The sequence below is a fragment of the Actinia tenebrosa genome, unplaced genomic scaffold, assembly GCF_029948245.1.
Source record: "Actinia tenebrosa isolate PJP-AT-01 unplaced genomic scaffold, QUT_ActTen_1.0 PGA_scaffold5__44_contigs__length_20552954, whole genome shotgun sequence".
NCBI classification, from domain to species: Eukaryota; Metazoa; Cnidaria; class Anthozoa; order Actiniaria; family Actiniidae; genus Actinia; species Actinia tenebrosa.
In genome coordinates, this window is record NW_028292582.1 from 2,193,196 (window position 1) to 2,218,771 (window position 25,576).

General features: G+C 35.5%; 3 protein-coding genes and 1 long non-coding RNA gene across 4 annotated transcripts; 1 reads left to right on the forward strand and 3 right to left on the reverse strand.

The window, feature by feature from the left end:
- Positions 1-9,272: 9,272 nt before the first annotated feature.
- Positions 9,273-19,268, reverse strand: LOC148906307 (uncharacterized). The gene is made up of 3 exons (XR_016121307.1): positions 19,110-19,268; positions 10,979-11,090; positions 9,273-10,702 (listed from the first exon to the last, which is right to left on the reverse strand). It is a non-coding gene; the product is annotated as an uncharacterized LOC148906307 (long non-coding RNA).
- On the forward strand, positions 13,365-16,623 carry LOC148906308 (uncharacterized). Its single transcript, XM_089037802.1, has 4 exons — positions 13,365-14,118; positions 14,501-14,594; positions 15,101-15,497; positions 15,571-16,623. The coding sequence occupies exons 1-4, from the start codon at positions 13,450-13,452 to the stop codon at positions 16,373-16,375; spliced, it is 1,965 nt and encodes a 654-aa protein (XP_088893928.1). The 5' UTR covers positions 13,365-13,449; the 3' UTR covers positions 16,376-16,623.
- On the reverse strand, positions 16,686-19,080 carry LOC148906309 (uncharacterized). The gene has a single exon (XM_089037803.1). It carries the CDS (start codon positions 18,493-18,495, stop codon positions 17,008-17,010), a length of 1,488 nt encoding a protein of 495 aa, XP_088893929.1. The 5' UTR covers positions 18,496-19,080; the 3' UTR covers positions 16,686-17,007.
- A 2,093-nt stretch (positions 19,269-21,361) lies between the features above and the next one.
- Positions 21,362-25,576, reverse strand: LOC148906310 (uncharacterized). Its single transcript, XM_089038164.1, has 3 exons — positions 25,462-25,576; positions 23,854-23,965; positions 21,362-22,210 (listed from the first exon to the last, which is right to left on the reverse strand). Exons 1-3 carry the CDS (start codon positions 25,471-25,473, stop codon positions 21,963-21,965), a joined length of 372 nt encoding a protein of 123 aa, XP_088894290.1. The 5' UTR covers positions 25,474-25,576; the 3' UTR covers positions 21,362-21,962.

Genomic DNA, 25,576 nt, shown 5'->3' on the forward strand with positions numbered 1-25,576 from the left:
GCGCGGTCTCTTTTGAGAAGGTTAGTATTCGACAGGTTCCTGTAAAAGCAGTTTTAGCAGTTTTATTCTACCGACTGATTCTCATTAATATTTCAGCACATTTCACCTAAACTCTCTGGCTAAGCTAACGGTTTTAGAGAGGAAAACTCTAAAATTGTAATTCGTAAGTGAATGAATAGTTTCTGCTCATAGAAACATTGTAGAAATCATGTATAAATCATTTGTATCAGCGTGATATCCGTGGCATGCGTGTATCCTATAGCGATGTCACTTGGTTTGACCAAATTGCTTGATATATAAAGAATGCATGACGTAATGCAGGTTATTGAACGAATATCTCATTTTTGAGATCATTAGCTTGAATTCTTTCGATGATTATTCCCATTCCAGTGTTCAGTAGTGCGCCATGACAAATGTAAAACAACTAAAATAGAAAGATTCTGCGAGAAACTTCTAGAAAACTGATTCACTCAGTTCCAGTTGGCTTTTTGATAAAGCCTATGTATTATTTTATCAAACCATTAACTAGATTTCAAGCTGGTGGCTTTCTGTCTGCCATGGCGTGACTGGTTTACACCTGTAAGCCACTTGAGCACATCTACACAGGGAGCGGTACAAGTTACTTATTTTCGAATTTCTCTGCCATTTTTGATCATTGAAGCCCATATTTCATTGAAAGACCACGGTACTAATGCAGTCTGAGCTTGCGGTTGTACCAAGTCGATGTTTGGTCCAAGTTGGCGGAATTAAAACATAAAGGACTAAGCTGTAGTCTAGTCTGGAAAATGGACCATCAAATGTTTTGAAGCCCAAAACTAATTAATAAAGAGAGCTCTTCATCTTTTTCGTTTCCGTATTGTCATTCTCGGTTACTTCAATAATTCTATCGAACCCTGAAACTTTATCTCTGATTTAATCTAAATACTGGGATGAAAACCATACTATTTTTATGATAACACTTTACTAATCTAAATTTGAAATTAAATGATAAATTACGTGGCACTCATACGAAAATTGTTTGTCATACTGTACCCGCACCGTATTTTTCCGCAACCGTAGCTATGCGTTGAGGTTGGACGATTTACTAGGGAATTAGTAGTTTCCGCCATTTGCATTGCTACGCGGCCACCCCAGACAAAAATACGTACTTGATGAGCACGTGTCTACTGCTGATAGATACACAGCAACATTTTTGAATCATGTATATGTAGAATATTCACTTGCAGGTATTCAGGGCTTAATATTCTCAGTTATCCCTTTAAAGGGCTCAAATACTGTCACTGAAAAATCAGTTTCACATCGCATCGGTGCTGTAACAATCGTTCATGAAGCGACATTGTTAACATGCTTCGTGTGCTAGAGCACAACGCGCCAATTCATCAGTGGTCGTTTTGCGATAAATTCTTTCTAGATATTGCAAATACCTGAAACACTTTAATTAAACAACATTTGCACATTCCATGAAACCTGTGTGCCTTAAGCTTGTTCAACAAAAAAAAACAAAAAAAAACCAGATAAAATTCACTACAAAAATGGCTGCGATTACCTTGTAGAAATCACTGAATCCTACCGAATCATGGTTTGACACGTTGGTCAAACGTTTCCCAGTCGATAAAAAGTCGTAAGTAGTCGCAAACAGAGCAGCCAAGCTAACAAGCCAGTACGCGGGACTTCGGATAACATCGGCTATCCTCGCCATGCGCCGCTAGCTGTGCACGTGGGCCCGAAAGTAATCCGAAGTTTTACAACCCTTACACCGGGAGGAACTTTATGTCAGTTATATCGTATGTCATTTAACTATATTTTTCGCTAGTTAAATAGGATATGAAGTATATTTTGTCGCTCTCTTAGATCCTCTAGACAAAACATGCTGATATTCTTTCCTCCAAATTAAAACTGTTAACTATGGTGATAGAGCCTTTTCTGTTGCTGCTTCTAAATTGCGGAACTCCCTCGGCTGCCTTTCCATGAAAAATCATTTTGAAATCGAAACTGCATGAAAACTCTTCTTTTTTAAACGAATAGCTTAATAAACAAATCTCATAATTATTTATCTAGTTAGCATTATTATCACCCCATTATTGTATGTTGTAAATTTTCTTTTCATATAGTAAATAAAGTATTATATCATAAATACATTATATCTTTTTAATTTTATATATTTTAAACCTAATAAATCTCATTATTCAACTTTCATTCAATTGAATATTATTCATGTTCATTCCTTCTAAAATAAATTTTATTATTATGGCAAGTTTTATTTGTCTGTACATATCATGTTTACATTGACCAGCGGACTAAGTCTAGGCTGGTTAAGTTCATCATTTTTTTTCAATCCTTTCTTCAGCTTATGCATATTCATAGAACTTCTTGACTATATTAACGTTCTGGCTTAAAATCCATTTCTGACATCGTTCTATAAGAAAGTTCACTTCCCTGTCTGTATTTGTAATTGTTCTTAGGTCTTTTCTTAGCTGTTCGTGATGTCCTGCGAGAAAGTCAAACACTATGTTAATCTGATTTACACTTGAGCTTTTGCACTCTTTTTTGATGCCTGCACGTAGTTCCGTGTATTTTTCTTGTTTTTCAACAGTTCTCTCCGCAATCTTACCAACTTGACAAACTGTGCCTTCAAATAGTGTCCAAGCATTAGTTTCTTTATCTTCTACAACTATGTCGGGTTTATTGGCACTGTTTTCTGGAGCTTTCTCAAGTTGAAAGGGTACATTCCAGTATATTTTTGCCTTTTCATTTTGAAGTACTGCTGATGGTAGACTTTGTTGGTACCATGGCTTTCCATTGTCGCTTTCCTGAAAGTTGTACTTTTCCAGCAAACAGTGGTATATCGGTCTCAGCATTCTGTCGTGTCTGGCTGTGTAAAGGCTTTGGGCGATCTTTGAGCAGCCACTTAGTACATGTGTTGTTGATTCTGTAGCCATATGGCACATTCTGCATTTGGTGTCTGTGATGGTCATCTGTGCTTTGCTTTGTTGGTATGTCTTTGTTGGTAGTAGTTGTTGGCGTATGTTCTTGTTTACGCTGTAGACAATATCGGGAATGTTTTTCCACTTCTTCAGGATCTGGTTGGCTGTTGGTGAAATCTGTTTGTCTTGGAGTTGTTGGTTGGTGTAGGCTCCAAGCCATGTCTGCTGTTTTGTTTCTTTTATATACTTCTCCGTGATCTTTGATCGCAGCAGCTCTTTTATTGATTTTGGTGAAGGTGAGGTTATCGTTTTGATCTCGTTGGCAGGTGTAGGGTCTTTACTTGTAGGTATTTTAGTGCCTGTATCATCAAAGTCGCACGTGATGTTATATTCCGCTGCGTACTTGGTGGCCTGTTTGAAAATTGACCTTCTACCTTGCGCGATTCTATTCATTTCAAGCGTTCTTGCATGCTTGATCCTCTTGTCTTTGCTGTTGCTGATATAGTTTGCCATTTTGATTGTTGTTAATTTGAAAGTGTCCTCAACGCTTTTCATACCGCTTCCTCCTAGTTCTTCTGGTAGGTAGAGTAGTTTGATGGATTCGTGATGGTGCATTCCTCCTTCTTTTCTGACTATCTCTCTTGTGCGTCGGTCTATGTCCTTCAGTTGGTTTATTTTCCAGTCGCTTGTCCACATGTGGTACTGAAGACCAGGTAGGGCAAAGGTCTTGGTCGCGTGTACTTTTCTTGGCATGGATATGTTACTTGACCATATTACGGATAAGCGTTTCAGGTATTCCTTACTTGCTTCATTATAGACTTGTTCCTCTAGTTGCGTCGAGTTCTCATATTTACCGAGAAATTTGTAATAATCGTTAGTGTCTAGCACTTTGAGCTCTTCATTGTCAGATATTTTTACACTTTCTTCATTTATTTCTATTTTACCTCGTAAGATGTTGACTGTTGCGCACTTGTCCAAACCCCAGAAAAGTCCGATGTCTTCAAACATACTCTTTGTTGTCTTTGTTATTAATAGCGCCTTTTGAGCTGACTTGTGGTATGTCTTTAGATCGTCAACGTAAAGTAAGTGTGTTAGCTTCTCTTGCTTGTTGTGTGAGTATGTGTATCCTTCTGTGGTTCTTAACCACCACGCTATTGGATTGAGGCAGAGTGTGAATAATCTAACGCAGAACGAGTCTCCTTGTAGAATTCCTTGCTTCAGACGTATTGGACCAATTTTCTCTTTCTTGTCTTCAATCTTGACCTCTAGTGTGATGGACCATTTCTTCATTGTGTTCTTAATAAAGTTCTTTATCTTCGTTGGAACGTTGTGTATTTGTAAGGTGAGAGCCAGCCATTCATGATTAATTGAGTCGAAAGCTTTCTTCACATCAATCCATACACATGAGAGGTTTTTCTTTCTATCTCTTGCTTCTTCTAGTGTTGTTTTATCAATTATCAGGTTGTCTATGCAACCCATTGAGTTTGTAGAGCACCCTCTCCGGTCTAGCTGCATGTACTGGTGTTTTTCTTGGTGTTCTTTAAGTTTACTGTCTACGACTGATGTTATTGTCTTATACATTGTATTGAGCAACGTGATTGGACGATGATCTTTGGCTTGTGGATCTTCTTTCTTCGGAATCATAATGCACTTTCCTTCTACGAGCCAGTCTGGTAGTGGTATGTCGTTGTCGAAAATTGTGCTTATAGCCTTTGCAAGTCCTTTGTGTGTAGTTGTTAATGTCTTTATCCAATAATTAGTTATTCTGTCATTACCAGGTGAACTCCAATTCTTTTTCTTTCGTAAGCTTGAGTGGATGTCTTTTTCTTCAATGTTCACTGTGTCCTCTACTGGTGTTGTCATTGTGGATGTCATTGCTTCCGTTACTGTATGTATCCATTCAGCTTCTAGGTTGGTCTCCTTTTCTGTTTCCCATATAGGCCTCCAAAAGTCGTTAAAGTCGTTTGCTGTCAGGGATGAATTAGCTGTGGTTGGGTGCTGTGGTATCTTGTCCTTGTAGGTTGGTCGGTCGTTATTTGGGTCAGATTTAATTATGTTTTTGCAGTGGTCGTAGAATTTAGCCTCGCAGCGATCGAATTGCTTGTTTGCTGTTCTCCGGTTGTGGGATACAAGCTTTCTCTTCCTTTGAATTTTCTTGATTCTCAGCTGGTTGATCTTTTTTTCTTTCAGTTCTTGTAGTAGTTGTTTTGTTATTTTTTCTCTTTATTTCAGATCTCATCCACTTCCTGTTCTTTCTTAGCTTTGGTGTTAGTCTTCCATTTTTCGTTAGTCTTCGTATTTCTTCCGTTATTTGTGATGCTTGTTTGCGCAGTTGAGTGATTTTATTCTCAATAACGCGCAGCCTTCTTGGTTTTTGGTCAGTTGTTGTTGTGTTGGGTTTTGATTTGATTTGGGTTTTTATTATTATTATTATTATTATTATTATTATTATTGTTTCTATAGATGAAATTTTTTTCAAGGAAACTTCCAAAGTTATATATGTAATAACAAAACTTTTGGTTTCTTAAATTGTTTGCGTTTATTCACATTTACAACTAAATAATTGTTTAGTTGTAAATGTGAATAAATAATGATTGTTGCTCCAAACCCTACATCCTGATGATGGGAGTTAAGCTTGAAAGCCCGGTTATTACATTTATATGACTTTGAACTAGGTTGTTAGATCATTTTCAACTAAAATATGATACAACCTAGTACTATTGGAAAAATTACCCATACATTTGGAATATTTGCTCTTTTCGGTCGCTTTCCTCTTTTTCCAAAGCAAAAGGTTGTGCTTAAAAGTAAAGTTGTTTAGCAGTTATATACAAATTTTATCGAACTCTAGCTTAAACAATCTCTGGGTAGATCTATAAGTCAAGGCATGGCTACCTCCGAGATTAAGAAAAGGAAGCAACCACGTAGGCTGATCTAAGTCATCAGGGCACGGTTAACTCAAAGATATGTATAGTCCTGAAACAACATTTGAGCTGATCAAAGTTAGGTTAAGGCGAACTTAACGTTAACTTACGAATCTAATTGAGATTATAAAACGTATTGGATGGTGAGGAGGGAGTGAACTCACCTAAAAAAGGTGTACCCAGTTATTCCGAAGTCCGGTGCTCTCCATAGAGATGATTAAGGACGAGTACAAAATGTTTTTGTCTTAGGATGACAAACTTGTCATGTTAAGACAGAAAGCAATAAAGTGAAAGGTATGGGATACCTGTGTAATAAAATGGCGCAACCAAGAATCCTGCTCCGGTACCTGCTGAATAGGCAGCGAAGACAGAAGTCTTAAAGTACGATGTAAGGGCAATGATACTCATGTTACCAAAACCAAAATCAACTGAAGCAAGACTAATACCAAACAGCTTCCATTCAGCCTGCTTCACATATGCCACGATCACAAACCCAACAGCATTGGTTACAGAAACTACAAACACACGAATAAGATACGGTATCTCCCTTATGAAGTAAGGAAAGACTACTGTAATAAGGACTATCGGTACCATGTGAGCGATCAGATTCATGGACGTTTGGATGTTACTTGCCGCCATGATATCTTGGGCTCCAGAGATCGTCACGGTAAAGGTGAGATAAAGCATAAGACCAAAAACGAAGAAGGATAAAACCGTACTTGGTTTCTCCTTCTTTTCATTCTTGTTCTCTTCTATGGCCGGGCTGTTTTCAGATGGCTGCACATTGTCATCTTTGATCCCTGCCATTTTGCTTTTAAATATATCTAATTCCTTTATCCAGCAAAATTATTTGCATCTGCAGTATGAAAAGAAGGTTTTCATCAAATCAAAAGCCCCAACTATACAAAAAATTTCAATGGTCAAGTATTTATATATTATATTGTATTAGGCAAACAACGCGTTGTCACAGAAGTAATGTTTTCCCTTCAAGAATGCCATTAAAAATATATTTATAGACCAAATGCAAAACTTTAACGGATGTGAGGCTTAAGTTGTAAACAATCATCGCCAAGTATACTACTTGTACAAAGCGAGCCAGGATCCCAACAAAAAATGGCGGATCCATGGGTGACCACGTGCAGTTAAATAATAAAAAATGTGTTTACCTCGAAAAGTTAGCTTGTGCGTGGTTTTTCCAAGGGTTGTATACCTCAATAAACCTCGATCATCATATCTAATGTTTAGGATATTTGTCAGTTAACTACAAACTATTTTTTGGCCAATTGTCAGTTAACTACTAACCCAATTGGCACCCTCATTTCTGTAAAGGTGTTTACTTTCATTTAAACTCCTGCCGGGCTGGCGTTGCTGGTTATACATAGAGTGGACATGCAGACAGACTGGCTGGGATGTTTTGTCAGAAACCAAAGAATCATTAAGGTATCATCGTTTAAAATAATTTTTAAAACACCAGAAATAATCGATAATCAAGTTAGGCAAAGAAATTGACCTGGACCTTTTCGCTGGTCCCTTCTTTTTTTTTTTTCCCGAGAGAAACACGCCTGCGTAGGAGGCTTAATATGCATCAGAAGAGATGTTATAAGAATTATCTACTTCTAAGGCTACGGCTTCTAGATTCATTGTCGGGATTAGCACTTTTTTTGGTTGGGCTACTCGGGGAAGTGTCGGTATTAGCCACTTTAAAAACGAGCAAAAGACTCGGGCGAGTTTTGAATTTTTATATAACTAGCAAAAGAGTTTCGCCATCTGATAAGATAGAGCACCTCGATATTAGTAAGGCTGATAAATTTGAACATGATTGGATAAAAAAACCAGAGTTACAAGCCTTCAAAAGTCTGAAAAATTTACAAAGAATGTATGGTTCAAATTTTCAACACTTTTGAAAGGCCGTTAGTTCTGGTTCTTTTCATCCAATCGTGTTCAAATTTGTCAGACTTCTTAATGTTGAGACGCTTTCTCAAATATTAACAAGATTAAAAAAGGAATCTCGCCCCAGTCTCTTGCTCGTTTCTAAAGTGGCCAATTGACCTCACCTTTATTTGCTGAGAGTGTGTGTTGAGGATATATTTACACTTGAAGTATTTATCTATTTTTTTTTTTTTGTTATTTTAATTCAAATTTTAAAACTCATTGATAATACATGAGAGAAACTACTTATCAAAATCAAGTTACTCTTTTTCTCTTGTCTGTCTGTCTGCTTGTTTTATTTATTCTTGTCTGTTTGTTTGTGTGTTGTTTTTTTATGAGAGTAACTTGATTTTATATATAACTAATGGGATTGCACCATATAAAATACAAAAGGCATCGAGCTAGAGCAATCACGAAGGAATGCACTGACACTGTTGTCAGGAATATATTGGCATAAACTTATGAACTGCGAAAAGAGACTGTAGAGTTCTTGCCTTGTGACTTTCCCAACTTCAAGGGCCATTTAAAAAATATTAGAATGAATCAACCGACATGAACTTTTGCAGGTACAGATCATATATCCTTGAGAAGAAGTAGCTAAATTTAAAAAACAATCGTTCGAGCCGTTTATGAGAAATCGTGGAAAACGCAAAACTTCGACGATTTGCTAAATCTTTACTTAAAAACGCTCTTCGAAAAAAAATTCGATCTCAAGACCAGCAAGGAACTAGTTGACCAAACTCACACAGTTTTAAACCAAGAGCAACTGCAACATTTTAGGATATTTTTGAATAATTTTATTCAATAGTAATTTTTTAAACCGAGTGCGCCAAAGCGATAAACAAAACTGAGAGTATGAAATGTTCGTGCAATTTTCTCCAAATCTAACATAAGAATTTCTTTAAATCCTTGATATTTTGTTTGTCATGAATTGGGGATTCTTAGGAGTTAACAGTTTTTCTACAGCACATCTGAATCGCGCGCACTTTTATTTTTTTCAATTTTCGATTTTTCTCGATTTTCTTGCGTTGAAGATTTTGATTTTATCAAAATATACATTAGTACAAACTTCAAACCAAGAGCAACCACTGGTATAAATTCTAAAATGATCCAGCAAACACTGAGAACATGGTCAACGCGACGATTGAAAAAGTTCTGTTTGGTGATCACGAAACTGTATCGAAACAATTTAAAGTCAAGTCATCCACAGGAAAGACAGACTTTGAAGACGCGAAACCCCAAAGTGCAGCTATTTACACTCCCGGTTGACGTCGCCGTCGCAGATTTTACAAAAATTAAAACCCCTAATAAACAGTTGTAACGGGTTTATTCAACCCGTAGTATAGAGGCTTACTTTTTCAGCCATTTTTAAGACTCACTAGGAGTACAGAGAAGACGGTTGATCTCAGTTTGTGGTTCTTAAATGATTATTGATTTCTTGTAGGTAGACTTAGTAACTGATGAATTTTTCGAGTAGGAGAAAGGACCAACAAAACCATTTGTAACTCAAAGCTTTAATAACAACTTTATATATGTTAAGTTACTTGTTAAACGGTTTGGGGAATGAAGCTATTGTAAGGGGTGACCAATATAAAATGCATGTAGCCGATTTTTACGAAAATAAGGATATCAACAAATATGCATGTCTTTTACTGCTTTAGAAATTGGTCATAACCTTTCTTAAAGCTGCTGAAAAATTTCCTCTCGTATTGGAGAGATATTTACTACTCTTCAAAAATTAATAAAGATTAAGTGCTTGAAACAAATCTTGCTAACATAACCTACAACGTTGCAGAATGATCTTTGTTTCCAATCTTGAACACAAAAGTTAACGTTATGGGCTGCATTTATTATGTATACCTGGGGGGATAGGGGGAGGGGGGATTTGGGTCTGCAGTATTGTATCGAGGCTGTCAGTACAATCCAATGGGTTGTACTTTTTTTCAAAAAGAAGGCTTTTCAAATCAACGACTTTTTTCTTCGAACTAGTTTTAAAAAACCTTTTTTTTTAATGGCCTCTAATACAATTATCGCAGGATATTTGCTTTCGTTGCAGGCCTTCTTCTGTACTCTAATCCTAGCCTGTACTCTACTGTATGTAGTTGGAAATGATAATGGAAAATATCACCTCCCCCTACTGGCATGCACATGATGAATACAGCCTTAATCAGTGTTTTTTAATACTGTATGCCTATGCAAAGAAAAAATAATTGTGCGGAGAACAAACATATTCTTGGGGTGCAACCTCAATACTCAAAATCCCTTGAGATATCAACAACAATGAAAGAGTTCCCATATTGGTTAATCTAACAAGAGAAGCTAATAAGGAATGCTCTGTTATCGTCAACCAAGATGGCGGGTAGGACGTAACAAGCACCCCAAGAATTCACCATTTTCTATACATTGGTTCACTGGTCAAAAAAAGCTCCAAGCGAGGCGCCAAGGTACTTTCAAAGTCGATTATTCAAATTTGAACCTTGCAACCTCGACCGAACCCATGCTTTGTGTTTGACCAGTAAACCGATGTATGGAAAATGGTGAATTGGGAAGCTAATTAGTTTAAACCTATGCAAATTAATGTTAAAAAACAGGCTTATGCTAAAATCAATTAAAAGTTTTTAAAATAGCTAGCTAGGGAAAAATAGAAAAGACAGCAGAATAAAATGCAGCTGTGTTACATTATGGAGTACGATTATGTATAACCTCGTATCCAGGGTAATTGGTAAGATCTACATCCCCCCGGTACAGGTATATGTCTCGGTCACCATCTTGGATTTTCTCCATCATCTTCTTCGAATGTGACGCGCACAACGTAATGGATTCTCTTAAACAAGGTTGTGCTTCGAAGTCGTCTGCCGCCTCTAGTAAAGTTGTTTAAAACCAGCTTCTCAGGACTGTGGTTTGGGTCAAGAGATGTGAAATACACACCTGTAAGGGAAAATACACAAGGCTCATTATTTAGGGGTTAAAAGGTTAGAGGTTAATTATTGTAATAATGAACTGAATTAACACTACAGAGACCACGGTTAGAGAAGGTCTGGGGGCCATATCACCCCACCCCCCACTCAAACAAACACACGCATATTTTGGAAATATGAGATCCCAGCCCCACATCCTTTGACTTTTTATAAATCTAAGCCCCCTTCAACTTTTGATATCTCACCACAGTCTTCGACTAATAACGTTACCAGTCATGTTACTGACCTTCTCCATGTAAGCGTCTTTTTGAAGGGGTATTCTGATCGGATTTTGTAATCATCTTGTCCCTTTTAATTCCCAAACCACCCGCTTCCGATGTGTAGTGGTAAAGTGTTATCTTGAAGGAAAAAAATCACCAGTTTAGGCTGTTTTACATTTATTGATTTAGGGCCAGGGTTAGAGAATTGCACGCACGCATTGCATGACTGTACAATGAAGGATGAATTTTAATACTGCGCGGGGCGGGGTCGAGAAATTTTGACTTTATTGCACAGTCAGCAAGTGTCTATGGGAGGGGGGTGGAGGAAATGGGGGTGGGGGCAGAACAACTACTGTCTTAGATACAGTGTTACCGCACTCTTGGTTTGTCTTTTTGTGCTTGTTGGTATTGATTTTTGATCGTGTTTAAGATATTTTCGTCCTCTAAATCACTAATCGTTCAATACCAAGAGAGTATGAAGTAGGTATTTCATACCCGCTTGTTCGATATCGTACTCGTTTTCCTTGAACGCGCAATTGGTTGCTCACGTACTGGGCTGCATCTTTTGAAATGATATTTTAAAGGGGAAGAACCGAATGACGGATCGGATTTTATACCTCGCCAAAATATAAATATGTAATTAAAATTTTGATTCACTGACTTTTAAGATGGCTTTTATAATACCAACGATAGAGGATTGCTATTCGTTAGAAACAGCATGTAATAGGGAAACTAATAAAACTCCAAAAAATAAAAGAATTCCTGATGGGAATTGCAAATGCTTCTCGGTTAATTAGAAGAGGTGGGGAAAGAGGGCTGATACAAATGGGGGGAGGGTCATTATTTTTTATTTAAGGCAAAAGGAGTGTATAATAATTGTAATAATAATAATAATAATAATGATGATAATGATGATAATGATATTAATAATAGTAATAATAATAATAGCAATAATAATAATAACTATGATGATGATGATGATGAATATGATAATGATATTAATAATAGTAATAATAATAATAACAACAACAATAATAATAATAATGATGATGATGATGATGATAATAATGATAATGATAATAATACTCATTTTAGTTTTGGAGATCTCAAAGTTTATCTTAACTTCATGTACAATATACTCAATTGAGAACTTTTAGTATATTTTAGCTTTAATTGTTTGTTTTTCCTTTCTGTTTTGTGTCATACCAATTTTATAGATTATTGCAAAATTTTATTTTTATTTATTATGTTCATGTAAATACTATTTTGTATACTTAGTCCACATTGCCTAGGCTAAGCCTACAATGATGTTGATATATTTAGTGACGGATTTTATCAATAAAGTTCCCCATAATAATAATAATAATAATAATAATAATATAATGATGATGATGATGATAATGATAATATAAATATTAATAATAATAATAATAATAATAATCATGATAATGCTAATAAAAATAATAATGATACTTTATTTAAATAAACCTTAATAGTCTATGCATGTCTTAATAGAAATAGAAATACACTCACTCCAAAGCTACTAAAGTTCCAATGTTTAATATTTTAAGATAATGATAAACAAAAATAATATGAAAAACTATAGGATTTGAAGTTCATAATCTCAATGGCATTATAATAATAATATTATATATTTTTAAGATAGAATTTAATTAACTATTGATAACGATAATAATAATAATAATAATGAAATTTATAATAACGTTAATAAAGAGATTATGAATATAAAATAACAAATATATGTACATTTTTACATTTTTACATTTCCATTATTACATTTTCTACTATTAGAACATTTATATATTTTAAAAAATCCTTGGGTACTGCATGTCTTAAACCTGCCCAGACAAGAAAGTTGGAAGTCTTAAACTTATCTGGTACAATCGCAAATGAAGATACATTACCCTGATGGAGTCTAAGATCATTGACAGCTATTAAAAGGAAAGTTAAGCTAAGTATAGGCCAGAGGCACATAAAACACAATCTGCATGTAATAGAACAAAGTTGAGATCAAGACCAAATAGAGCAAGACAGTGACACAGAAGACAGTAGATTATTTTTTGCATTTTGGATGCCACTCTATGGAATGCCGTTACTGCCAAAAGCCTTTCAGTTTTCACCACCTTGTTCAAATGGTCATACTAGATATTGAATTATGCACACCATAGATTGAGTTTCTTAATTGTACTTTCAAGTTCCATACCAAGTATGTCGAGAAATATTTTTAGTTTTAGTTTCTTGACAAAAAGTTGACGAGAACTCGACGATATTTCTCTGTTTCTCGACGAGATTTCCTCTGTTTCTCGACGATATTTCTCTGTTTCTCGACGAGTTTTCTCTATCCACAGGGAACCCAAAATACTTTTTACGGGTATCCTGTGGTCTAGCATCCATAGTTCTTTGCAAGCTGATGTGCGCCATTTTGAAACGTGGTACGTTCTAGAATTGGCATACACGAGGCATACGGAGTTTTGACATGAATCCAACGATTCGAAAAATATTAGAAAATATAAATACCCTGAGTAAAGAGCTTGAGAAAGCGGATGAAAAGAGCAATGAGACAAATGTATCTGATGCCACAGTACATAAAGAGATTTTGAGGTCGTTCAGAGGCCAAAATTCTCAGCCTACTGCATCAACAAGCAACGCTAATACTGTCTCTGGCGGCGGTACAAGCAGTTCTACTGTTCCTAAATTCCAGCTTGCCTATAATTTTATGAAAGGCCGAAAACGAAAGCAAGTAAAAACCAGCACAAAAAAAGCAAGTGGCACTTATGTAAAGGACGTTATTTTGCTTGCTGGTCCGAATGAAGACAAAGTTCCCCGCCAAGGCGTTCGAATTTTTCTATCTGAAAACAACCATATTGTGTCTGGGGCGACTTTCAGCAAGGACTTAGACTACTTGCCACTTTGCGATTACCTGAAGAGCCTTTTTCCATCAAAACTTGGTGAATTTGATGATATTGAGATATTAATGCCAGTCCATTCAAAGCTGCTGCCTCCCAATCTAGCACCTGGGCAACAGTTGTCTGCATTCTTGCTGCAGAAAATATTTAAAGATAGGCCAAATTATATAAGACCCAGTAAGACCTTCCTAGATATACCAGGCCTCCAGTTATCCAAGAAGAGAAAAACTGAAACTGAGGTAAATATAGATTTAGGCAGAATAATTACAGTCATACCAGGCCAAGAGTACCCCCAAGAAGGCATTATTTATTCGAAAAATATATGATTATTTGAGCCATTATTTACTTCAAGAATGCATTCTGTTTGATACTATATAAACGAATATTCAAAACATTCGATTACTGATTGATTGGATTAAACAATCAAAGGATATTCTATATGCAAAAAGCAGTTGCTTTTGGTGACAGGCTTCCTGTGTATGTGTCTATGTATGGATATCATTTGTAACAATGTATTATTGGGGTAAAAATCGGGGTATACATGACCTGCTTTGACTGTAATATTGAAATGTTACTTTATTTATATTCCTTTTATTTAGAATTTCAATTTTGTGTCTACAGGTATATGAGCTAACAGATGATGATGGTGAGGATGAAGATGATGACTTAATTTTTAAAACTTCAGTTTTTGAAAAGCAAGAAAATGAGATTAAAGGTATTTTGGTTAATAAAAGCAATGGAAGCATTGAAACTTAAAGCATTTTTCATGTTTTTTATATTTTCTTACTGTAATGTGCCAGGCACAATGTGCAATAAAAATGATGACAATTATTGAACTGAATGGAGTGCAACATTGACCTTAACGAATTATGACCACCACTTCATTATCATACCTTTCCTAAATTCATATTCATATTTTAAGTATGTACCTGTCCACCTCGTGCCGACCTCGTGCCCAGGTGGCACATAGGGCTTAATTAAGTATGTTAGTGGTTATTTTTGAAATTGGGTTTTATTTCTAAAACTCATTGGTGGCCATATTTCGCTAAGATTTATGGTCTGAAATCATAATTATATATGATTACAAAATTGCATGACACAATATGATTTTATTGTTAAACACATGCCTGTATACAGCCTTATTCTGTAGTAAAAATGCATGGCCTTCTGATTTAATGTGATTCAGAATATTGACTGGATAATATTTGTTTGCATCAACAGAGTTATCAACAGTGGACCCAGAAAAATGTGATGAACCTTCTGGAAGTAAGGTTACAGCAGAAAAGGCTGATTCAAATGAATCCTCAGTGGTGCATGAAGTGACCTCCTTACCTACCACCAGCAATTCTGCATTGTCTGCTACTAAACCAGGGACACCAGTGCCAAACACATCGTCAGTAGTGGAAGCAGCAATCCCAACCCAATCACCTACAACTGTAGATTCTGAGTTCCAATCAGTTATTACATTATGTATACAGTATATTTACGAGAAAGGCATCACTGATCCTGTGGAAGTACTAAGATGTGCTCAATCCTCCTTCAATGTTGGAAGGGATCTTGACATCCAAAGAGCTTCTGAAAGTTTGGAAGGAGAAACCAATTTTATTAACATTGACAGGTATGATTTTTCATTCAGGGGCTCAGATATCCAAAGGTCAAGGCTTGTGTCTTACAATTTTATTTGTTTTCAGGTACAATGTTCTTGATAGTGCTCTAGAAGAAGTCCAAGAACTTGAGAATCCTAGGCTGACACTTGAGGTATCCTTCTATGGTGAAAGTGCACAAGATTCAGGTGGCCCAAGACGGGAATTTTTTAGGCTATGTTTGCAGGAAATCAAGATCAAGTATTTTGATAATGGCTTAAAGGAGCACTTGTCAAAAGACTATGAAAATGTAGGATTACTAATGGCACTTAGTGTTCTACAAAATGGGTCGATTCCAAGATTCCTTTCAGAAGAGCTCCTGCAGGAACTATTCAATGCAAGTAAACCATCCAAATGCATTGAAAACCTTCGGAAAGGGTTTGCAAGGGTGGGTCTTTATCAGATTGGCAGTGTTATACCAATATTTCTCCAACTCTTTCGTCCATCTCCAGCAGCTGTGCTTACTAGAAAAAAGTTACTACACGTGTTAAGTCCAAAGTTTTCAGAGGAAGGTTCTAATGCCAGAAAAGATGAAAGCAGTGTTTATGCTGCATTTAATAAATATTGCCGTGAAGCAGCAAGTGGTCGAAGGGGAAATGTAACTCTCAATCATGTGCTTCAGTTCATTACAGGAGCAGACGAAGAGCCACTATTAGGGTTTGGTGCATCACCAGCCATTGAGTTTCCTGAGGCAAGTGGAGACAAAGCCTGGAACTTTGTTCCATTTGCAAATACATGTGCAAACACTTTGCACCTACGAAGGCCAACTTTAGAGTACCACCTTCCAAGTGAAGAAGTTCTGTTTGAAATGTTTGACTATGCATTTGTCAATGCGTATTTTGGAAAAGTGTAAATGCATGAATGGCATATCATTCTAGAATGCCTGAGTTGCAAGGATGAATGACTTTTTCCTAAAAAAATAGTTTTTTTGTTCCTTTGTTTCTAGGAACTATAAATATATTAGGACTATATTTTGACTTGCTTCACTTCATTGATGAATGCAATGTCTGTGTTAAAAGAAAAGAAAGAAGAAAAAAAGAAAAGAGTTATATTTTCATTCAGATGTATCATATTGTTTGTTACTGTTTTAAAGAGCAGCCTACGAACCGTTTTTAAATTGTTGCAATGTAAACCATTATTGATGCATTGAAAGTTTGTGTACATTTAGATCAGAACATTTTAATATATGTATCTTTTTTACTTCATGAACATAATTCTACTACGGAATATGTATGCGAGTGATTGCAATAAACCTGTGAAACTAATAGTCCATATCCAGTGCTTGAAATCCCCACCTCGAAGTAAAACAAAATACAAACCAACAAACACTATAAACTTGCTATAGAGACTATTGGACTAACATCAAGTTCACAGGATGTATATTGCAAACACTCTGCAAAGTTGTTGGTACATGTAAAAATATTGGTTAAGATTACTCTTAAGTTCCAACCAAACACTTGATAAGGTTGTGATTACTTAATAAAGTTATTCTTGTAATTTGTCAAGAATTATAGACCTTACATTGCAAAAATGATTAATGCCAGAATCACCGTCATCAGCTAATGGATCAATGCTTGAGTGAAGTACCTCTAAATCACCATTAGTAAGTTGGCATGAATTTTCTGGCACAACAATGTGATTATCTGAGTCATCTTGTGATAACATTTCATAGTCAACACCATAGTGATAGATGTCTTGGGGATGTTGTAAACTGGAGAGGCTGCAAGACAGCATACCAGCATTCCAAAGAGCAATTGGAGAGCTATGTCCAGCTGTTCTGATGCCATGATAGTTCCATTGTGAAGTAAATTCTTCCAAAGATCTCGATATACGGGGAATGAACACAAAGTGAAGAGCTGCCAAGTCAATTTCATTAGTTGAGTCCAATATATTGTAATGTTCCATGTGCTTGAATATAGCAGAGTAGTTGTAGTTTACAACCCGATTGACTTCCCTCCACAATCGTTCAATGCGTGTGTTATGAACACTTCTCCCTGTAATGAAACTTCCTCTATTTGCACCTCGATGCAGAATCATGAACCTTGCTACATCATAATTTTCTACACCCAAATCGCCTCTAACTTTGCTGGGAATCCCAAAGATGTCAGTTCCAGATTGGAAAAATTGAAGAACTGTATTTGCCAAATTATTAGTGGCACATTTCAAGTAGATGATTGTTCGACTATAGCCGTCAATACATCCATGAATTACTATTCGCCATCCTATGAGTTTATGGTTGGAGTCCATATGCCACAAACAATTTGGTGCTGGGACATTGTAGACTCTCCTTTGTATTGCTTGACTTTTCCTCGCTGCCCTTCCAATAGGATCTATGATTTGCAGTCTCTCCCTTACCCTCCAACGCTGAACAAGTATTCCTTTGCTTCTCAAACTTCCACGAATGTAGCTTTCTCCAGCACGTGGAGTTATGGATAATATCTCCCTTAGTACTTTATCCAATTCTGTGTTTGAAATGTCGGAAAATGTCCCATGAATACCATAGTCTCGAACACGCCTGTATAATGTCCTTTCACTAACGTTTAGGCACTCTGCAACCTTAGCCCATTTCATACCAGTCTCGCGAAGAATCAGTAATTGTTCTTTGGTAATTGAAAACTTTGGACGCCCAAGTGTTTTCTCCTTGAGAGGATAGTATCCCGATTGATCAATTTCAACTTCCTGCTCTGATATTGTCTGTAAAATGACTTCCCATTTCCCATAGGAAAGAGTAAAAAGCTCTTCTAATAGTTGGAGCATAAGCTTATTTTCTGGTTCATTGGACGGTTCATTGTCGTTGCTCTTTCCACCTTCTAACTGACAAATCATTCCAAATAATACACTAATATAGTCTTGTAGTTTCCTTTCAAGATATTCAAGAAGAAGGTGATCGGTTAAAGACGTCACTTGATTCAAGAGCTTATCAAAATTACGGAAAAAAGTTTTAAGTTCTTCCTCACGAGAGCCAGCCGCCATGTTTAATAGCTTGCAAAGAACAATGGATGCTAGACCACAGGATACCCGTAAAAAGTATTTTGGGTTCCCTGTGGATAGAGAAAACTCGTCGAGAAACAGAGAGATCTCGTCGAGAAACAGAGAAATCTCGTCGAGAAACAGAGGAAATCTCGTCGAGAAACAGAGAAATATCGTCGAGTTCTCGTCGACTTTTTGTCAAGAAACTAAAACTAAAAATATTTCTCGACATACTTGGTATGGAACTTGAAAGTACAATTAAGAAACTCAATCTATGGTGTGCATAATTCAATATCTAGTATGACCATTTGAACAAGGTGGTGAAAACTGAAAGGCTTTTGGCAGTAACGGCATTCCATACCACTCTATGTTCAATACAGTGAAGACCGACTCGAACCTTGAACACCTCGATCAAGATTGAAGTCACTTTTTAAAAATACATACTGTAAATCATCCTATAAGCCAATCGATTGGAAATAAAACTTATTTTGATCACTCTGTATTTTAAAACTCAATGCTTAACTTTAGAGGGTTTGAATCAATCGAAAGTTCAGTAAATAATAACCTGTAAAAAATGCACGAAGTATTTACGGTTCGAGCACAGTAAAATAACTAACCTGACCCATTGTCTGCTATCAGCTGTACTCGTTTGACAAATCGTTGTTGCAACTCAAAGAGAACAATTTTCGCAACTCAATCCTCGCGAAGCAAAAAAATTCTTAAGTATATTTGCTTGGAAAAACGTCTATAAATTTCTTGGAATAAGGTTGTGAATATTTATCAGGCATCTAGCCTTTCTAGGAAGTTAATTACTTATATGGAGCTTTGGTTAAAGTTTTGACGTATTTCCGGGTCGATACCTGCTCACAAACTGACCAGCTAAAATAAAGCGACACAAATTTTGCCACATAGAATCTACAAAAGCGGGTAATGAATAAATTAAAAAACGAGTAATGATCAATTTTCCCTTTGAGTAAAATCCATATAAACAAATCATCATTGTCACATTTTGTTCGCTTGTTAATTTCACAATTAACGCTGCAAGTTCAATAGAGATTGTTGACCTCGTGAATAAGATGTTGACCTGATATCCGTCACGTAAACCACCATAATGGCCGACTTCCGGTTTCGAGGGTGAATTTTAATTAGCTATGACGTAGCCTGCAATCGAAGAATTGGTTGGAAATATCTGGGAAAAAGGCTGCAAGTATTCAGCTTAGTGTCATGTATTCCAAAAGTAAACACACGTATAGCTTTATTTATCATAAACCCTTTATTTATGGCTATGATGTTTTCTTAGAAATAATTGTCATAAACGACGCTGAAATGTAAGTAGAGAATAGTCGTAAGTTAAAGCTGTTTTTTTCACTCAATTAATCGTCGGGCCCTTAATCGTCCGCCTCGTGGACTCAAAGATTTCCTATGTAAAGATACCCCCAAAAAAATTTTTTTCCTAAGAACTTGCTTATAATAATAAGCTTTATTTATCAACCTTAAATAAAATATACGGTGGATTTACATGGTTAAAATTATTGATATATACAATAATAATATCTAAAAATTATGTACTTATGAGCCTGGTGGCTCTAGGTATGAACGAGTTCACATATCTATTTGTCCTTGATGTTGAAATCCTAATTGCAGACTGAACATTAGATCTGAGGTTATGTGTCTTATGTGTTTTGCTCGCCCTTGTGGCGAAATCCATGCCCAAAAAGACGGGTTTTATACTAGTACTTTCTGCCTTCTGTTACAAATAAAACCAGCAACTCCCAATGGATAACAGTCTCTTTCTCTCGTAAGTAACTTTTTTTAACAGTAACTTTTTCCACAATAAATAGCCGCTATTTAAAAATTTTCTATGTGGCAAAATTGTGCAAATCTCTATTTTCACATCCCCATAATGCCTTGCGTCTTTGGGGGCCGGTAACCAATCAAAAAACTGTCCCAAATTGAAAGGTTTCTTAATTGAATTTATACTATACCTGCTTTTATCTGTACAATACTGATTATCAGTTTACTGCAAGTTATTTTTGCGTGTACAAATCATCAAGAGTTTTGGTCTTACAGAAAATGTATTGACTTACGAAAAAATGTTTAAAATTTACCTTAAACGTCTTCAAGCTTCTATCTTTTTCTTTTTTTCACTTCTTCATTTTCTCTTTGGATTCCAAAAAAGGTATTTCAATATTGTCTGACCAGCCTTCAGCAAAATAAGTGGGTTTTTACCCTCTGGTTACCCCCCAAAGACACAAGTATTATGGGGATCTGAAAGTAGAGAATATCCTTATTTTTTCTATTTATTTTATTTTTATTTTATGTTTTATTTATTTATTTATTTATTTATTTATTTATATTATTTATTTATTTATTTATTTATTTATTTATTTAGTTATTTATTTATTTATTTATTTATTTATTTATTTATTTATTTATTTATTTATTTATTTATTTATTTCTTTATTTATTTATTTATTTATTTATTTATTTATTTATTTCTTTATTTATTTATTTATTTATTTATTATTTATTTATTTATTTATTTATTTATTTATTTATTTATTTATTTATTTTTTTTTAGTTTTTGAAAGGATTTGGCCGCATGAATTCTTGGTATTATGGAAGAAACACTACTTATAAATGATGTTTGGTTATCGAATTCTGAGTGGCGATGTATAGAGGTTGTCCAACGATTGATCCTACGTAGCAACGAGCAAACGATTTTGTGCTACTCAGAGGTTTTCTGTGATTTAAAGAGCAGTTATGGGGAGCAATTTTCAAAGATTTTACGAGCTTCGGGTCGTGGAATGGTGCATTATAGTAAAGAATGTTTACGATCTACTTAAGATGTGCAGAGGTGAGCCATATATTATCAGAAGCTTATAATTTTGACTTTAATATCTTCTCCCAATCATTTTCTTATAAAGCCGCCATTTTATAATTTCGACCAGAAACGAGCGAAGTGCGCATGCTCATCCGCCATACTGTATAGAATTTTTGCCTATGTACTTGCAGCTTGCCAGACTAGCTAACCTTTGACAAAATAGATCAAAAACTTGTGCCGCAGAAAAATTAGCATGCACATGATGAATACAGCCTTAATCAGTGTTTTGTAATACTGATATGCTTATATGAAAAGAAAAAAATAATTGTGCGGAGAGCAAACTTTTTCTTGGGGTGCAACCTCATTACTCAAAATCCCTTGAGATATCAATAATAACAATGAAACAGTCCCCTTGTTGGCTAATCTCAGAACTAGAGAAGCTAAAGGAATGCTCTGTTATCGTCAACCAAGATGGCGGGTAGGACGTAACGTGCACCCCAAGAATTGCGAAGTTACTTAGTTTAAACCTAAACAAATTACTGTTTAAAAAAAAACAGTTTTATACTGAAAACAATTAAAGTTTTGAAAATAGCTTGCCAGGGAAAAAATAGAAAAGACAGCAGGAAAAAAATGCAGCTGTGTTACATTATGGAGTACGTTTAACCTTGTATCCAGGGTATTTGGTAAGATGCACATCCCCCCGGTAAAGGTATATGTCTCGGTCACCATCTTGGATTTTTTCCACTTCATCTTCTTCAAAGGTGACTCGCACAACGTAATGAATTTTCTTAAACAAGGTTGTGCTCCGAAGTTTTCTGGCGCCTTTTGTGAAGTTGTTCAAAACCAGCTCCTCATCAGAATTGTGTTTTGGGTCAAGGGATGTGAAATACACACCTGTAATGGAAAGTACACAAAGCTCATTATTTAGGGGTGGAAGGTTAGAGGTCAATTATTGTAATGATGAACTGAATAAACACTACAGAGACCACGGTTAGAGAGGGCAAAAGGCAAAGGCAATTTATTGTCACCGTGTAAATCAGTTTTACATTGGCTTAAAAGACAATAAACTAAACTAAACGACAACACAAAGATAACAAAGATTACAAATTATTATTAATCGAGAATCTTAAACTTTGTGGCCACCCAAAGCATTAATGAAGTTTTTTAGTTTTTCAAAATTTTCAAATACAAATTTTGCTATTGCTTTTTGTAGTGGTTTTGGAGGATTTATCATCATTAAAAATTTCTCATTTTCATTTTTATTGTGTAAGCTAATATTTTCTGACGATTTGAGTCTTTCAACAATCTTAGACCTTTGTTCTTAGTAATAAGGACATGATAACAAAAAAAAATTTTCATCTTCTATATCAAGTTTGCATATTTTGCATATTCTTTCTTCTGGTTTGACGTATGGCTTTGAATATCTGTCACTTTCGATTTCTAATGGGTGGTCACTTATTCTAAGTCTTGTTAAATGTATTCTGTGTTTGATATTGCTGACTTCTCTGAGGTACTCTTCTTGCTTGTAATCTATTTTAAAGCACCTATATGTTCTTAATTTGTTCTTTTGGGAGCCCTGTCTTCCACTGTCACAGTGTATTTTTCCAAACCAAAGTTGAATTTCCTGATCTTCAAGTCTTTCTTTACATTGTTTAAAAATTGTTTCCCAGTGATTGTCTGTAAAGTCATATTTGTAATTCTGTTGCCAAATGAAACTAAATCCTAGATCATTTATAATCGTTTTTAGTTTCTCTGTCCAGTTGGTAGTGTGTGCTGATTGTAAAGAGTCTTTAATCGCGTACAATGTTACTCTTGTGTTAGTTCTTTTCCGTAATAGCCTTTTTCCAAAATTTTATTGATCTCATTTTGATCTCATTATGGTATTCACCTTTATAGGAAGTTGGCCAAGTTCAGCACGATTTGCATTGTTACTGGCTGTTACGTTTCGCTCACCCCGAGTAGCATTTTACAGAACTTAATGTGTATTTATCTTCTGGTGCATAATCAGAATTTTTACTTGTGTCAACTCCCCACACTTCACTGCCATATAACAAAATAGGTTTTATGAGGGAATTATAAAGTTTAATCGTCAAGCTAACATCTGTTATAAAATTATTGCCCATTTCTTTACATAGTTTAAATAATGCTTTTAAAGCCACTTTTTTAAGTTCCTCTCTTGCTTTTTTAAATGTGCCGATGCAGCTGAAGGTTAAACCAAGAAACTTATAGTTTTTTTACATTTTCAAGAGATTTTTGTTATAATATAATTTATATCGGTGCATTGCCCTTCCTGCATTATTGAAAACAACAATTTTGGTTTTCTTCAAATTTACTACCAGTTGTGAAGAATCACAATATAGTTTCAGTTTATTCTGTTGGAGAGGTTCTGGGGGCCATATCACCCTCCCCCTCCACCCTTTCGGAAATATGAGGTCCCAGCAGCCCCAAATCTTTCGACTTATAAATCTAAGCCCCCTTCAACTTTTGATATCTCACCACAGTCTTCGACTAATAACGTTACCAGTCATGTTACTGACCTTCTCCATGTAAGCGTCTTTCTAAAGGGGTATTCTTATCGGATTTTTTGATTATTTTGTCCCTTTTAATCCCCAAACCACCTCTTTTTGATGTGTAGTGGTAGAGTGTTATCTAGAATCACAAGAAAATAATTACCTGTTAGTTTGTTTTACATTTATTTAGTGCTTGGGTTAGAGACTGTCGTGAGTGTTTACACTGAAATACACGCACACAAGCATTTTCAGTTCATTGAAAACTATCCTACTTCAGCAACATTGCCTGCAATGTTGCGCGCAATGATGCACCGTGTGTCCGTGCCTTTAAGGACATTTAATTAGGAAGTGCCTTTCATCTTCTGTTATATCAGTACAATGAAAGCACTTCCTTTCTTCTACTTTCTTGTAACTAGAGTATCTGCCTCTTTCAATCTATAATTCATGATTACTTGTTCTTAGATTAGTTAAGGCTCTTCTTTGATTAAATGGTTTTACATTTATCAAGTATCCTTCTAACATATAACTAGCTTTAAAGAGGCAGAACGTTCTTAATTTGTTCTTTTCCAATGCATGGGTGGCTCTTTCATCATCAAAAATCTCCCCGAGCCAGTTTTGTTTTCTCTCTCAAAAAGACCCACCCCCTGGGGCAACAAAAATTGGCTTGGCAACATACTTTTTTATAACTACTTGTTGCGACCCAAAATTCTTTGCTGGAGCAATGGCTGCCATCTTGGAATTTACAAAGCGAATCCCAACCTAATGCTCTATATTCCTTCGGTAGGGATGACAAAATCTGTTGAATCCTCCACATAGTCGGGACCCAAAAAGCTGCTAAAAAGGTTACAAATCCACACCAAATCCCCACTTATCCCTCCCAGAGGGAGTCAGGGTTTAATTTGACTAGTGCATTAATGCGAGAAGCCCAATATCTTCCAATTTAAAAAAAAATAAAATAAAATAATAATAATAATAATAATAATAATAATAATATTATTATCATTATTATTATTATTATCATTATTATTATTATTATCATTATTATTATTATTATCATTATTATTATTATTAATTTGAAATAGATCTTCAACATATAGCAATATTCTCATTCCATAGCGTCCAAATATGCTTGCTGTTTGGCGTACATCCACTAAAATTATCACTTGAAATGGAATAAGATCCGAATCTTCAAATTTTACTTCGAAAACATATCTTCAAACCAGGTGCCAGGTTGACGTAATTGTGTCTGGGTTGTTCGCCAAATGAACGGATTTCTTACAATCATTATTGGAAAAAAAAAAAAGTGCCCATCTTGAATGTCATATCCCATAGCTACGCGTACCAAGGCATGAAGACAGTAGATTATTTTAGCATTTTGGATTAATTAGCTATACTCCACGATTACACGAACCGTGAACACTTCGAGATTAAAGTCATTTTTTTAAATGCATACTTTAAATAATCCCCTAATAAGCCAATCGATTGGAAATAAGATTCATTTTGATCACTCTGTAAATTTGAACTCAGTGCTTGATTTTAGAGAGTTTGAAACCGTAGAAAGTTTAGTTAATAATAACCGGTAAAAAATGCACGAAGTGTTTACGGTTCGAGTGTCCTCACTGTAAAATAACCAACCTGACCCATCATCTGATATCAGCTGTTCTCGTTTGATAAATTCTTGCTACTAAAGAGAAAATTTTCACAACTCAATCCTTGCGATGCAAAAATATTTTCTTGGAAAAACAATTAA

Bases quoted from the DNA above. Each gene is read 5' to 3' on its own strand.
- LOC148906310 (XM_089038164.1), bottom strand. The intron at 22,211-23,853 runs GTCAGTAACATG...TTTCCATTACAG, and splicing joins AAGACGCTTACATGGAGAAG to GTGTGTATTTCACATCCCTT.
- LOC148906308 (XM_089037802.1), top strand. From the start codon at position 13,450: ATGAATCCAACGATTCGAAAAATATTAGAAAATATAAATACCCTGAGT. The intron at 14,595-15,100 runs GTATTTTGGTTA...TTGCATCAACAG, and splicing joins GCAAGAAAATGAGATTAAAG to AGTTATCAACAGTGGACCCA. The intron at 15,498-15,570 runs GTATGATTTTTC...ATTTGTTTTCAG, and splicing joins AATTTTATTAACATTGACAG to GTACAATGTTCTTGATAGTG.
- LOC148906309 (XM_089037803.1), bottom strand. From the start codon at position 18,495: ATGGCGGCTGGCTCTCGTGAGGAAGAACTTAAAACTTTTTTCCGTAAT.